The sequence below is a fragment of the Mytilus californianus genome, unplaced genomic scaffold (genome assembly GCF_021869535.1).
Source record: "Mytilus californianus isolate M0D057914Y unplaced genomic scaffold, xbMytCali1.0.p SCAF_4, whole genome shotgun sequence".
In the NCBI taxonomy this organism is placed as follows: Eukaryota; Metazoa; Mollusca; class Bivalvia; order Mytilida; family Mytilidae; genus Mytilus; species Mytilus californianus.
The window spans coordinates 70,264,866-70,281,411 of NW_026262690.1; the positions used below are offsets into that span (position 1 = coordinate 70,264,866).

The following is a 16,546-nucleotide window of genomic DNA, read 5'->3' on the forward strand; positions in this document are numbered from 1 at the left end:
CCACTCACACTTTCATTTTCAATGTTCAGTGGACCATGAAATTGGGGTCAAAACTCTAATTTGGCATAAAAATTAGAAAGATCATATCAAAGGGAACACGTGTACTATAACTAAGTTTCAAGTTGATTGGACTTCAACTTTATCAAAAACTACCTTGACCAAAAACTTTAACCTGAAGCGGGACAGGCGGATGAATGGAAAGACGAACGGACGCACAGACCGAAAAACATAATGCCCCTCTACTATTGTAGGTGGGGCATAAAAAAGTATATGTTTTGATAAGTTTGCTGTGGATTACTGATATCTCATTGATATCTTTTTCCACACCTCCTTTTATTAAATGTATAAAAGCAGCATATCCATTGTAAGACATTTATATGCTATAATATATGTGTTAGTTAACTAAATTCTTATATTCTTTAAAAATAAGATGTGGGATGATTGCCAATAAGACAACTCTCCACCAGAGACCAAATGGCATAGAAGTTAACAACTACAGGTCACTGTATGTCCTTTAACAATGAGTAAAATCCTTTTTTTTCCACTGTTCATAATCAAATGCAACACATTCTTATTAAAATATCATGATATTATGTACATTATTGTATCCAAATAAAAAGAAGTTTTGTTATTATTAAATATTATCTTCATTGTGAATATTACTCTATCAAAAACTGTCATGCACACACAAAGTTTAAAGGTGTTTTTTTCATTTAAAATCGATAATTGGTAAATTCATATGAGACAATAGTTTTGGTAATATGAGAGGACAACATTTTTGCGAAAACAGTTGCTAATTACATTATTACCTTGTCCTAATAAGGATAATGATGTTAATTCCTGAAGAGTTTTTGCTCTTCTTATTGTAGGTGGCAGCACTAGTCTATGAGGTAATTCTTCTCTGTCAAAAAAAAATTAACTTCTTTATTAAACAAACAATATGAAAAAGTATTCTCTTTTTAATAACAAAACACACTCATATGGCATAAACAACTGCAAGTTAACTTTATTCCTTCTGTGCTTTTAACATTTTCCTTTGAGGGAAAATATAAGATCAACCTTGACAAAGTGTTTCCTAGTAGGCTAGTAGATTATATAGATGTCTTTAATTTTGTGAAGTGTCCATCTGTCATTCTTTTTTCTTTAATGATCAATATATTTTGCTGGTATTTATCATGACTGGTGCTACTGATGGACATGGTATTGGTTAACCAATCACAGGACAAAGTTCACTCCTGTTTTGGTAAGGTAAATGTTTCTCAATCTTTATATTTTTGTGTTTTTCATTTACGTCTTTTTTCATTAATTGTCTGTTACGTTTTTTTTTTAATTTGTGTTGGCTTTTGTTTTGCCATAATCCAGACCTGCCAACTATCCTGATTTATGGGGGATATCCCCCATGGGAGGTATTGACCAAAATTTCGAAATTCTTTATTATATAAACTAAGGACCTCATAACAGGCATTCAAATGAGTTAAAAGGATATTTAAGCACATATGTACTCATTTAAACAATATAGTAGTAGATTAAGAAGACTTATGACAATATAAGAGGAGCATTAGTCCCTCGTGTGCATAAAATCCCCCATGGAGATTTTGAAAAGTTGGCAGGTATGATAATCTTGAATGTCCCCCTTTTTTGTTGTTGCTCTCTACTGATGACTAAGAATTTCACATTCATATAGATGCCGACAATAATAGTTCACAATTGATATTTTAGTATAATAGGTTAATACTTTCTTGATAACTTACAAATTTTCATGATAAAATGCAACCAATTTTGTGAGATCAGAAAATATGTGGCTTGACCCCTGAACCCTGTAGCCATCTCTAATGTTCTCAATCAGATAGTGATCAACATTAGCACCACTTCTCGTCGGAAACTGAGCAGACAAAGCATAGGTGTTAGGTTGGCTGGAGTTCCGGATTATAAATGTCTGCAAATAAATATCAATTACTCATTCAAGTACATCATTTATGGAAAAAATCCAAACTTTCATGCAGGAAATGTAAAGTGTGCACTGTTACAGTACAAGACCATGTGCCTCCAGCATATTTTACAATTGTACATATACATTTGTATTTTGACTGCCATGTTAAATTGTTGTATTATGACTTTCATGTAAAATGCAATTATGTGGTTATTAATCTTATCTTTTCAGTCTCCAACTGGTGAAGCCATAGGGGACTAAAAGTTAACACTCTGTCTGCCTGTCATTCAGTCCATCTGTACATCAATCATCATGACTGTCTATATATCACACTCAAATTTTACTAACTTTTTATCTTTTATTGGTAGATAATTGTAAAATTCCCTTCTTTTCATTTCATCATATTCAAAATCTGACAAGTTTTCAATATGCAAATTCAAAACTGATCTTAACATACCCCAATTTCCCTGTCCTTCAGTAAATGGACTGCTCCAGATCTGCCAATTTCTGAGAGGAACCATATTGGGTGTGTTTTTGACAGCCTCTCTAAGAAGTTGATTGGACGATGATCAGAGTCTGACAAAGGATCACTGCCATTATCTGGATAGGAGGGAATTTCTAATACCTGAAATAGCAAATTAAAATCATTGATCAAAGTAAAATACTGTTATAAAAAAAAATTTAAAACAACTATGGTCATAAGTATTGGAATATTAAATTAACACATATAATATAATGTGTGGTAGCTAAGTTGTAGTGGTTTTTATAATACTTCTTTAAAATGGCAAATTTACAGTTAAGAAAAAATCAAATTTATTTGAATCTTATATAAATAATTGGGAAGTTATTTAGGCTTAAATATCCAGATTGAACAAAACCACGCTTGTGTTTTTATTTTTGCTGAGGTATCCTCCAATATAGGTCATGTCAATATAAATACAATAACATAAAAACATCCAGATGACCATCATGAACAGAATATCTCCTTAGTTTCTGAATGTGCTAAATGCATCTTCCTTGTACTACCTTGTGTGATCCAGGCTAAAGACATTCAGATGACCTGACTGAACGGACTCTCCTTGGTTTCTGTTTGTGCTGAGGTATCCTCCATGTTTTCCCTTTCTGTGAGTGATCCAGGCTGAGGACATCCAGATGACCTGACTGAACAGATTCTATCCTTGGTCTGTTCTGGCTGAGGTATACTCCATGTACTTACTTTTGGTGAGTGATCCAGATTAAAGACATCCAGATGACCTGACTGAACAGATTCACTCTTTGGTGTCTGTTTGTGCTCAGGTATACTCCATGTACTTACTTTGGGTGAGTGATCCAGACTAAAGACATCCAGATGACCTGACTGAACAGAATCACTCCTGGGTTTTTGTTCACAGTTATAGCTGTCTGTGGAGGCCAGAGTTCCAAATGCACTGTCTTCACCAAAGCCAGGACTATTATCTGTATATGTCTGTCCCTTACTAAAAGCAAAAAAGGTAAATAAATAATACATATTTTCTCATTCAAATATGCTTTTAGCTTATCTAACTAATTTAAAGAACAAATATTTGATAATGTGTGATAACCATTCTTTTTTATTTCCATCTCACCCCAAACATTTAAGTAGAGTTCAATCTGGCATCAATAATGATTAATCTTCTTAATATGGATAATATATTTTACCTTAGTTGTATTTGAAAAAACCTTTTGGAATTTTGGGTCCTCAATGCTCTTAAACTTTGTACTTTATTTGGCCTTTGACATTTTTGATTTGAGTGTCACTGATGAGTCTGTCATAGACAAAATGTGTGTGTCTGGCATACAAAATTAGAAGCATGGTATCTTTGATCAGTTTTTTTTTATAAAGAAAAAACAAACTAACAAATATTAACTTCCGTAACCGCTACATCAACTAATTAATATAAAAATTCGTAAGGGTTCCGCGGAACCCAGTGTCTCGCCTACTTTTTGCTGTTAATCACAGGCTCAGCAAAAATGAGGAAAAAAATTAATAAAAATATTCCTCTCTATACTATATTTTGATTGTAAGTAGCTTCTGTCCAAGTTTGGTAAAAATCCAGGATAGTTTATGAATCTAATAAATGTTTTAAAAACTTAAACTGCAGACTGTATGTAATGTTAACTGGAAGAAAAACTAAGTCCATTTATAAGTAAAATACGGAAAAAATGGAACAATATTTCCTTCTAGATACTAGCTTTTGATCATAAACAAGCTTCTGTCTAAGTTTGGTACAAATCCAGGATAGTTTAAGAAAGTTGTTAAAATTTTAAAAACTTTAACCACAGAGTGAATGTAATGTTAACTGGCAGAAAAACTAAGTCCATTTATAAGTAAAATATGGAAAAAATGGAATTTTTTTTTTACAAAATTTACTTCTGGATACTAGCTTTTAATCATAAACAAGCTTCTGTCCAAGTTTGGTACAAATCCAGGATAGTTTAAGAAAGTTGTTAAAATTTTAAAAACTTTAACCACAGAGTGAATGTAATGTTAACTGGCAGAAAAACTAAGTCCATTTATAAGTAAAATACGGAAAAAATGGAATTTTTTTTTTACAAAATTTACTTCTGGATACAATCTTATGATCATAAACAAGCTTCTTTCCAAGTTTGGTAGAAATCCAGGATAGTTTAAGAAAGTTATTAAAATTTTAAAAACTTTAACCACAGAGTGAATGTAATGTTTCCTGGCAGAAAAACTAAGTCCATTTATAAGTAAAATACGGAAAAAATGGAATTTTTTTTTTACAAAATTTACTTTTGAATATTATCTTATGATCATAAACAAGCTTCTGTCCAAGTTTGGTAGAAATCCAGGATAGTTTAAGAAAGTTGTTAAAATTTCAAAAACTTTAACCACAGTGAATATTTGTGGACGCCGCCGACGACAACGACGACGACGCCGACGGAATGTAGGATCGCTATGTCTCGCTTTTTCGACAAAAGTCGAAGGCTCGACAAAAATAAGAAGTTGTGGTATGATTGCCAATGAGACAACTCTCCACCAGAGAACAAATGACATAGAAGTTTACAACTGTAGGTCACTGTACGGCCTTCAACAATGAGCAAAACTCATACCGCATAGTCAGCTATAAAAGGCCCCTAAATTAAAAACGAAAAACAATTCACACGAGAAAAATAATGGCCTGATTTATGTACAAAACAATGAACGAAATACAAATATGATATACAGCAATAAACGAAAACCACTGAATTACAGGCTCCTGACTTGGGATAGGCACATACAGAATGTGGCTGGATTAAACTAGTTTTTTGGCGCCAAACACTCCCTCTAACCTAGGACAGTGGTGTAACCTAACAGAACAACATAAGAACAACCTATAAAAATCAGCTGAAAAGAGTTTAACTCATCAGATGGATATAAACCAGAAAAACATCTTACAAAAACACAGACCTGACGCAGCAGGGTATTTATATATCCCCACAACAAAAAAGACATTTAAGTACAGATCTGAGAGTGGTCACAGTTGCTAACAGCTATTTCAAAGCTAATTACAACTAATAAAGAAATCATGCATCTAAGACTAAAATATCAATCAGTACACATCCAACATCCAATGGATTTAGTGTAAAGATGTCATTAACAGTCAAGAGAAAAACATGACCTTGTGCAATGCCAATATACAGGTATTGACAGATTGTAGAGCCATGAATGTGCATATGCATATAAAAATAATATTTAGTTTGATTTTAATTTACTGATAACAAAATCCATATTTATACCAATAAAAACAACATTTGAAGATCTTATTACAGTGTTGAATTGGTAACCTTTTAGAATAAGTTTATTTAAAGGATTGATAAGTTTACTCGGATCATATCTATTGATATCTAAATTTCTGGGCTCGGTAAACAACATCTCCATAAATATTAAGATGTGCTATCCCGTTTGTATAAAGTTTTCTACAGGTACAGCAAAACTTCAAAACCAAATCTAAGCAGGTTTTAAAAGATGTTTCAAGTACTGGTACTTGCGAAAAAAAAACATGTATTTTGTGTTTTCTTTGGCTTAATAAAGTGAAATTAAGCAAAAGTAGTACTCAACCTAGCAAGATAAAATCATCAACTAAATTTTGTTTTTAATACTGAAAAGATTATACTTCCATTACTTGGTCTTACACTTTATAACAAATAGGCCATAAAACTAAGTCATACAAATAACCCATAAAATTGTTCTTTAGAGAACACAGCATTTGTTAAAGTAGTAAATCATACTCTATTATATCATAATAAAATCCAAGTTTTTATAAAATTCATATTAATTTTTTTTTTAAATCAAGAATGATATTGAACTTGCTATTACTTCAACGGTACAACTATCACAATGTATGTCCCTATTTATAACTGTGGATTCAGTCATTTTTTGTGGATATCAATTTTTGTGGATCAAAGTCTGCATACAAGCAAACAGAAATTGTGTACTTTGTTGAACATTCAAATTTGTGGTTCACCTTTACCCATGAAATCCCTGAAAATTGGTATGCCACGAATACTAATGAATCTACAGTACCAGAAATCAAGGGAATTCTTATAAATAAACTGCATATTGTTAGTTGGTTTTCAAGAAAAATTATAACAATACATTTGTACTGTAAATTCAGAAATTATTGTTTATCTATTATTGCGATTTTTGAAGAATGGACAAAAATGCGAAATTAATCATTGCGATATCAGGAAAATCTGCATACAGATATATGTAATAGATATAAGAATTCGAGTTCTTATTGTTGCGATATTCACCTAGTCGCATTATTCGCATTAATAAAAACCTCGCAATAATTTCTGAATCTACAGTATTCAATTCATTTTATTCATTATCATATTCACATCTATATCATCAATCTTTTAAATAATATCATACTGCCTAAAGGCTTTTTCATTTAAAGAAAAAGTCAAGAAACTGAGATTTTCTTTTTGAATATTTCCAAGCAGGCATATATATATATATATTACATGTATAACAATAATGTTTTCAAAATATTATTAAACACAGTTTATTTCCTCATGTAGATCACATGCAAGTGCAATTTTAGAATATAATGAATTAAATTTTCCGTCCCATTTTGTTACTTTATTTTCAATTACATCAAATAAAAAGATTGTCTCTCCGAGTTTGACCTATATTAAATAAATAAAAACTGCTTGAATAAGGTATAAAAATACTTTACATAAATTTAATCATATCGAAACTACAGATAATGGTTAACCCATTTACAGCCTAAATACTCCATTCCTTTTAGACATTTCTTTTGTTTATAGGTAGACAAGCGATAGACGTTCAGATAAGTCATGACAAAAATATTCCATTCATAAAATTTAAACCTAAACCATCCTATTAGGGTTATTTGTATTGTCATAACTATCTTAATTTGCTAAAAATGACACCTAAGAATGACTAAAACAAGTAATGCATAAGTAACATTCACAAGCGTAATTTTAATTTTGTTACAATTCTGGCAAAATTTTTGTACAAAGTTTTATAATTGTTTTTTGTCAAACAGTGAAAAAAGGTGCTTGATTTTTTTCAATAATACTATTCATAGACTCGTTAAATGTCTGACAATTATGTCCTCTTTAAATTCTAAATAAAACATGAAATTCGTGACATAAAATAAACTGGATAAAACACTTACGAATCTGAAAATGATCATTTTATAGCTAAAAATTACATGAAGTTAAACCTGACTTTCAAAACTAATACTAAAAAGATGCCTTATGGAGCTACATATATAATATGACTTTTTACAAGTACCACTCCAAACATTGGATTACTAGCCCCCTCCCCCTTTTCAAAATCCTATATCCGCACCTTGCAGTTGATTTGGAACAAGTCACTTTTTGAAGACCAAGTTTCAATTTATTTGATATAGTATTTTAAATTTTAATTATGAATTTAAGGGTGACCTATGTTGTAAGTAAGTTTTGATCCACCAAAATAAGCTCTTAATATAGGTTGGACTAATTTGAATAGGAATTACTTAAAATAAAAAGTATTTATTTTACTTATCCTAATCATACACAAGACATGAAACAACATGAGAATATGTACAGGGACATTGTAGCAGATGGAAAAATATCCAAATTTGCCTGTTGACTCACTACAAAAGATCTAGAAGGAAAAGACAATTTTAACTAGTTCATCAAATAAACTAAAATATTTTAGAATGTTTAGTTTTTTAAACCTTCTAAATGTCTTTTGGGAATATGTCGAGAAATTTTAATCTGCAAAATTGATAGAACATAAGTTTTTTTAATTCTCTATTGTTCAAAATAAAAAGGTATACTAGTACTAAATATGAAGTATTCTGGTAATGCGGATTCATTTATTTCGTAGGTACTAATTTTTGTAGTTTGAGGATCAATTACATTTTCGTGGATATTACATTTCGTGAGTTTGGCGTTTATGTGTACAATCCTTTATATCAAATTTGAACTTCATTGGACATTTAAATTTGTGGATCTCCTATACCCACGAACTCCACAAAAATTGACATCCCACGAATTATAATGAATCCACAGTATATCACTTTGAGAAAATTATGGAACATCAAACATCCAGTTTAATATATCTTCAATTCTGAAGTTACATTTCTCAACAAACCTAGGAGAGGAAAAATTATGTCTATTTAGTATAACTTGGTTCTATAGATCGTAGTTCATACATGATTGATTGTTGTTTGCTTAACACAAATATTTCATGCGTATACAGGGCAATATATGCTTTCATCCTTCTAATAATCTACTGCTTCACATGTGTACTATGATAGATATCTGAACGTACCCAAATGTTGTAAACTTTCTTTCTGCTGTCACAGGATATGGATATATATGGCAAAGGTCATTCAGCAGCAGATCAAGGTCACTGGCTATATTATTCAGCATCTGAAAAATTAAATAAATCTTTTGTTACAATAGATAATCTATCATGACCCACCTTCATCACAAATTTCCTTCATAAACAATGCAGTTTCTTCATTTTAACCTTAAACAAATTGAATAGGCAAAAAGCAGAAGTGATCATTTTTGAACTAAATTGCTTGAATGGGAAAGTACATGCACCATAAACTATAAGTACAGGTTTTGCTTGAAATTAACACAATAAAACTCAAGATGAACTAGACACTCATTCAATTTCTATTCAATTTGACCAATAAAATTTTAAAATATCTAGAATCAGCATTTTAGCAATGGAAGCTTGAAAAAGTAGACATTACATATATAACATCCTGATTAATACAGTTATATCACATGGCATCCTGAATAAAATATAAGTATGCAAGTACTAAAAATACTGTAATAAAATTTCAAATAAATAAACAGTATATAGATAAAATGTAAAATTTATAGATGTTAAAAACTATTATAACTGTAAAATAGTAATACCAACATGTAACTAAGTACATAATACACCTTCTGTCAAAACATCACACCTATATTAATCCAATAAAATATTGTGTACAACCACAGAAATATTCTGTCTCCCTCGGGATAGACAGACTGACGAGTGAAGGTCGCCAAGTACCGATTGTGTTTTAATTTTGAGTGGTATTGATACTACATGATTCAGAATCAATGATTTAAATTTTGTATCCTAAAGGATGAAAATGATCAGTTTTGTATTATTCGTCAGATAAAAGGACCTACCTATTTATGAAACCAATAGATTTTATGTATGCATCATGAACAAATGATTATGTAGTTTAATGGTCGTAATCACGTAAGGTTCAACAACTTATATAAATTTAGAAGTACAAATTTCCTCAAGAGTTACTGTAATGAGTTTGGACAACATTTAGATCCTTATATGTCGTGTTGGATCATGATGATTAAAGCAAAACTATTGTACGCAATATTTTTTAAATCATAATCCTAAATTAAGTTATTTTACCACTATAGTACAACCCATTCTCATTTTGCCCTCCAACTTCCAACACAGAACTTGTGATTTTGTAAAAGAATTTCTTTTTGGTGAGGGTTTGATTTAAAAAATATTGATACAATGAAAAATAAAACTTTATTCTCTTTAGAACTGTTCCTCCTTAGAAGGGGTTTTAAAAGATGGGTACAACGTACAGCACAGTCATTGCTTCAAATGTTTTAGACTTAGTTCATTTAACTGACAAAAATCTGAAAATCAAGCCTGACAAAAAAGCTAAGATATCTGTACATAAGACTTGATAGATGAAAAAAGTGCCTGTGGACAAAGCCACAGTGACCTTTATACCTTGAAATAAATCAACCACCTTAACCCCTGGTCATTTTGATGTTGATGTGTGAAAAGTGGACACTGATAATAACTATTCACATGGAAAAATTGAAAAGACTAAATAGAGAGCCTAAGTCAAAGCAACAGCACAGGTGTTCATTTCATACAAAAATAATTCTTACAACCAAATTTAACACAACTTTTGACAAATTTTAGGAGAAGCAAGGTGATTTTTTTAATTTTTGTATGCTAAACAATGAAAAGAAAATTATGTAAAATATGGAAGAAAAGTGAACATGATTAAATATTGAATTATTATTCCTTAATTCTAATGCGATATGATTTGTTCTGCCTCTTTCAACTGGATGGTGTCTGCTGTCAATAAGATGATGATTGATCAATTTCATCACTCTAGGCTATATCACAGCAGCAATTTTTTATTGGTGGAGGAAGCAGAGTACCCGGAAAAAAAACACGCCCTTTGACAGGAAAACTGTCAATTATAGACTACTAAGATCAGAGTCAAATAAACCTGTCTCAAGTTGGGTTTGAACTCACGCTCTCAGTCAATCAGAAAAAAATCCAACAACTCATTGAAAATACTGTAGATTCTTTATTATTCACGAGGTACCAATTTTCCGGGATTTCATGGTCAAAGGTTAACCACGAATTCAAAGCTTGAATAATGTTTAAATTTTCTATAAGCTATTACATAGAGTTTGGTAAATCCACAAAATCAAATATCCACAAATAAACGATTTTCCTCCATCCACGAAAATTGGTATCAACGAAAATAAATGAATCCACAGTATATATCTAGAGGTAACCATCATGTCACCAATGAAAGACAGGTATCCACATCATATAGAAAGCTCTAAATCATTTGGTACTAATTCATTGCTGGTACTAAGAATAAGTTTCCCAAAACTATTTTACAGATACATTCTTAGTAATTTTCAATCAATCCAATATTTAACGACAAGTTTCATAGATTATCATAAAACTGAAAAAACTGATTTATTTTAACAAGCACAGGTCCGCATCAATCAATATTGAAGAGAAATTTTAACTCTTTCTTTTATTTTCTATTTTACAAGGGATTTTTTAATGGAGTAAACTTTTTATAAATGGCAGAAAAAAATCTACATTGCATGGCAAATAGTTATCAAATCAAACAAAACCCCCCAAAAATCTTCCTGTCAAACGTCTTGTTAAGAGACATTCTTGATCATTCTTGTCAAAGCAGATCAACTTAAGGCTTTAAATGAGACATAAAGCAGCAACTATCTATTTACTTTTTCCAGGAAAAGAGGTTAATATATACAGCATATCAAACATGAATCAATCATTTAAAACTTTTGACAAGTTGTCTTATTAAGATGTTAGAGATGTAAGGACCAAGATGGAGGTCGATTAACAAGTTTGAGCAATGTTACTGAATCCTATTTTTCAAATCCTTCTTCTAAATTTTCATGTTTTGTTTTCTTTGTAAACGTAATAATCATGTGACTAGTTTTTTGTTCTAAATCATTAATATTTTGTTTAAAGCATTACAAAAATTTTAAAATACTTCAATAGAACTATGACAAAAGTAGCCAAAAAAACATATTCTAAGCAATAAAATCATATTTAGTTGAAGAAAAAAAAACCTACCCATACTTGTGAATCCTATTGTTTATAAGAATTCACACAACATAAATCCATTACGTAAAGACACAATAACATAATTAATTACATTCGCTCATTGTATTTACCTTGGCCAGGTACTTCCGCTGGCCATGTTGACAATGACTGATAGCAAGCAAATAAACTGGGGGTTCACTATTGGTATTAACTTTTACACAAATCATCTTTCAAATATTATCAAAACAAACTAGGACATGTTAACATTTTTTTAAAGGTTTCATAAATAAAGGAAGTAAAATAATATATATTTGTTCTACCTGTTTGATATGAAGAGAAATAAGTCTTTTCCTTCAGGCAGAACACTTAAATGTAAAAGATAAAATAGACTTCAATGTCTTCAATAAAAACATTAAAAAGTTGTAATAAAAATATGAAATTATTAATTGGTGTGGGCGTACAAAATTACATTGTCATTTGAACGTGACAATTCATTTAATTTCACAATGAAAAAAATACTGAAACTCTACCCTAGATGATTTTAAGTCTTTCATCCTTTTTCTTCAAATCTGAACTTGACTATTTATTTGATAAAATAGATATCAAATTAAATTTACATGTATTTATATAAAGATATCAATATATATAATTACAGCTTAATCTGTTTTGACCTCATATAAATAATTTATTTAATACCTCATAACAAAAAGAAACTTTACCTGCGTTTATAAAAGCTGTCAGCGACCTTAGGTAGCCCAGCAGTGAAATAATCAAGTGTTGCTTGAAATTGTCCGTTAATTTATTGTCCCGTAAAAGTAATGTCCTCACTGTTAGATACACCTGTTACCTTTAATAGTGTAAAAATCGTCATATTTGCTAACGACTATGTTAAAAACCACGAGTTTGTCAGATAACCTATTCGTCTGGGTATTTACACAGACTCGGTCAACCGTCAAAAGGAACCCAAACAAATTAAGGATACCCTTTTTTTAAACGGAGTGCAGAAAATTTCACCACAAATATCCAGTATTGATAAGACCTGAACAAAAGATTTAAATTGGGATCGGTAGAATCCTATACGAAACTGATCATTCCCTTATTTTATATTATTAAAACTTAAGAAGATAAGTTGTTAGATGAAAAGATTAACTTAATGGTTCTTTTTTGGTTTTTCTTATTACGCCTAATGAAAAGTTCTATTATGGTTTACAACAACCTTCAAATTTCTGAAGAAATATGCTAGAAAAAGAAAAGAATCTATTATAATTTATTGGAAGTTCATAATATTACTGCTAGACAAAATGGCCTATAATAGTCCACAAGTCTATATCCAGGATGTCTCTGAGGGGAATTATTCGGGGTCTTTAATGTTAAACTTGAGTCTGAATCTTGGCTTTAATAGTATTCAATAGTATATTTTGTTTCCAAGGGATCCAACCCTCCTTGCTACTGGTGTGGTCCATTAGATTTTTTAGCAAAGTTCTTGTATTACCAAATTCATATTGAGGATTTTTCCAGCATATTTTATTTCATATTGTATCCTGAACACCAACCTCATACCACAACTGTGTGATACTGACTAGATGATAAAATCATTGATGAAATTGAAGACATGCACTGTAATGTGCAATACTGCCAAATATTTATACAATGTACAGATATAAATATTACATGTCTTTCAATTGTGCAGATAATCCATTTATTGTGTCAACAGTGAAAAATGTGATAAGTTGTGGAAGAAAATGTAGGTTTAACTGAGGGGTGCTATGTTATTAATGTCATTTACATGTAATGGGAGAAAGTTTAAAATGCAAAAAATTGGAAAGCCAAAATATTTTAATCAAAAGCAATTAAAACAAACAAAATAACTTGTATTGAATTAAATTTAAGAAAATTTGCTACAAAACTTAGCTGCTAACCATTTATGAAAATTATCATCTAGATTACAAATATATCTATATAGACAAAAAATCTGATATTGTTTGTTTAATGAAAAGCTTTCAAAATTTATGATATCAGCACAAAATAAGTTGCAGTTCAGGAATTTAATTGAAAAGCATTATTCTCTTGACAAAATATTAGGCATCTGTGCTGAAATAGACCATATTATTGCTAAAAAGACCAATATGTTAAGTTAGATAAGTAGCAACATAATTTAGTAATGTTCAGTTCTACCTAGCAACTTAAATAACAGTATATGATTGTGTAATATTCAATATACAGTCAAACTTGAATATATCTAGGTCACCCTCCGAATCGGAGAAAACTTACCTTATGAAAGAGATGACCTTTAAATTGAGGTTTAAAATGGATAGTTATTTATTATAATATTACAAAGAGATGAGAAGAGGGTGACCTGGAAAGATATGGTTTGGTTAAATAAAGGTGACTATTATAGCTGGTTTGACTGTATTCTGCGAAGTACTAATTTTAGATTTATTGTGATGGTACATGTATATGAAGGAAACAAATTGCAAACCTGGACAGTGGTAATGTTTAATTATTAATTGTGAAAAATGATGCTGTATAAAATGAAATACAAGAAATCTTGAAACAAGAAAATTAAATTAATATTTAAGAAGTATCTTACCAGTAAAAACTCCAATCTACGCAAGTGTCGCTTGAAATAAATGTGTAAGTAAATATTAGACAGTTAGTACTATTCTACAGTGTTACATGTGCATGTACAAATCTATATTGGCCATACATATACTAGGAGCTTCAAAGACCCTACATCATTTACCTGGCTACGGTACCTATTGATAATTATGTTTTCACAAAACAGAATCTTTGTGGAACACATTTAAATCTATTTTTAAGGTCAATTTTGCAGAAATTCATAATCAAGGTTCTGATTTTTCTAATTTTGTAAAATCAGCCAATGATGACAAACATTTGACAGAAATCATCCAAGGTACATCTTAACGATGATGATAATGGATTAGTGGCATAAATTTGGTAGCATTTGTTTCTTTACTGGATTTATCAGTCTTTTTTTCTAATACGTTTATATTGTCAAATTCAGTCTTTCACCATCAAGTCCCATCTTAAATCATGGCTGTCATGAAAAAAAAAATACAGTAGATCCTCTGAGAATAATAGTTTTGAAACAGTATCACAAATGATTGACAATGAAGAATGAATGGATGCAAAGTGATGGTATTGGTTCACACTAACAAGTCTGGTGCCTTAAACTAAAAAGTATTTAGCTTCTCATTGACAAGTCAATCTAAAAAATCTTAGATGATAAATGAAAGTTTCATGTATTTCATTTTCCGCTAGAAAAATTTGAATTAGTTATACCAAAATTGTAATATAAGAAATGACATATTTCCCAATTTTTACAACATTTTTTCTCAAAATAATGAATGATCCATGAAGAATAGGTTTTTGACAGATAAATGAGGTGCCTTAGAAGCTAGAAGTTTATCTTTTAGCCGATACTATATGTAAGTCTGTTCAAGTAAAACATGCACAGCATTCAATTGGAAATGTGTTTATACAATTGTATGTCATTGAGTTGTGAAAAATTCTTAAAAATGCTGAATTTGCACCAATGAAACCAATATGTTTACATGAAACAGTTACATGAATACTTCAGATTATTTTCATGCCCCTACAATAGTCCTTGCATACATTTTCTTTCATAGTTTCTAACATCCAAATTTAGTCCCTGCATTACTTTTTCATATTTCATATTTCATATTTCTATGCATTTCCATTCTCAATTTTAAAAATACTTATTCCATGAAAGATGGACTTTTGAAGGACAATGTGTGAGACAAGATCACATGACAAACTAGCATCATAAAACCACAGGAATCCCCCTAAAAGGCACTCAGCACATTTTTATTCATCAAAGCAAGTTGAAAGGTATCACTTTCCACAGTTATACAATATTCATTACCTTTCTGCAAACATAGTTATTGACTAATAATGGGTGCTTACTGTATTTTGACATTCAATGTGAACTATGAAAAAAATTCTAACAGTATTCAGTAACAATTGCCTGTACTCTTATGTCTCTAACAAATATCTGTGAAGTATTCATATAAACTATAAAACTCAGTTGATGTTTAACCACAGTTTGTGTCTAAACATGCTTTGAAATAGCTGTAGCCTATACAATCTCTAAAACTATAGTTTATGTCTAAAAAAGGCTATGATTAGGCACAGATTCAGACGGGGGCTCATCCTAATTCATAGGTAAAATTACAGCCAATTTTTTTCTCTCTCAAAAATATGGTCCTCTAACGCTTAGTTCTAAGGAGTGCCCCCATAACATCAAATCCTGGATCTGCACCTGATGATATAGCTGTAAGTCTAAAGTAGCTATGATATAGCCTATACAATCTCTAAAACTATAGTTTATGTCTAAAAAAGGCTATGATTAGGCACAGATTCAGACGGGGGCTCATCCTAATTCATAGGTAAAATTTTTTTCTCCTCAAAAATATGGTCCTGTAACTCTTAATTCTAAGGAGCGCCCCCATAACATCAAATCCTGAGATCCGCACCTAATGATATAGCTGTAACCTTAGATTTTAGCTCATATTTAAGATTTAATCTCATATTTAGCTCTGATATGTCCTTATTAGAAAAAAACCCAGAAAAGATGTTTTTCTTCCTTATACATTCATAAAATCATCATGGGTAGTACTTTGAATTGCAAATAGTTATACATTCAAATAATAATAGACAGTTTGAAAATATATATTTTTTGTTTATATAACTAGCTAATGTTGCAAAGA

The 16,546-nt window shown here is 30.6% G+C and overlaps 1 protein-coding gene across 6 annotated transcripts in view; it reads right to left on the reverse strand.

The window, feature by feature from the left end:
• The window catches only part of LOC127698639 (protein sprint-like), a 173,308-nt gene that overhangs the window by 135,655 nt on the left and 21,107 nt on the right, over positions 1-16,546 (reverse strand). For 2 of the 6 annotated variants that reach the window (XR_007980921.1, XM_052202197.1), the window contains exons 5-10: positions 14,386-14,415; positions 8,748-8,848; positions 3,246-3,405; positions 2,388-2,555; positions 1,752-1,936; positions 810-901 (exon numbers count right to left, since the gene is read on the reverse strand). Coding sequence is in view for 5 of the 6 variants with exons in the window: in XM_052202197.1 (XP_052058157.1) it covers positions 810-901; positions 1,752-1,936; positions 2,388-2,555; positions 3,246-3,405; positions 8,748-8,848; positions 14,386-14,415 (736 nt within the window). In the remaining variant the exon portion in view is untranslated. Of the gene's footprint in view, positions 1-809; positions 902-1,751; positions 1,937-2,387; positions 2,556-3,245; positions 3,406-8,747; positions 8,849-9,353; positions 11,715-11,825; positions 12,164-12,514; positions 13,614-14,385; positions 14,416-16,546 lie in introns of those variants that run through there. The other 4 variants (XM_052202200.1, XM_052202201.1, XM_052202202.1 and 1 more) reach the window with 4 other exon arrangements.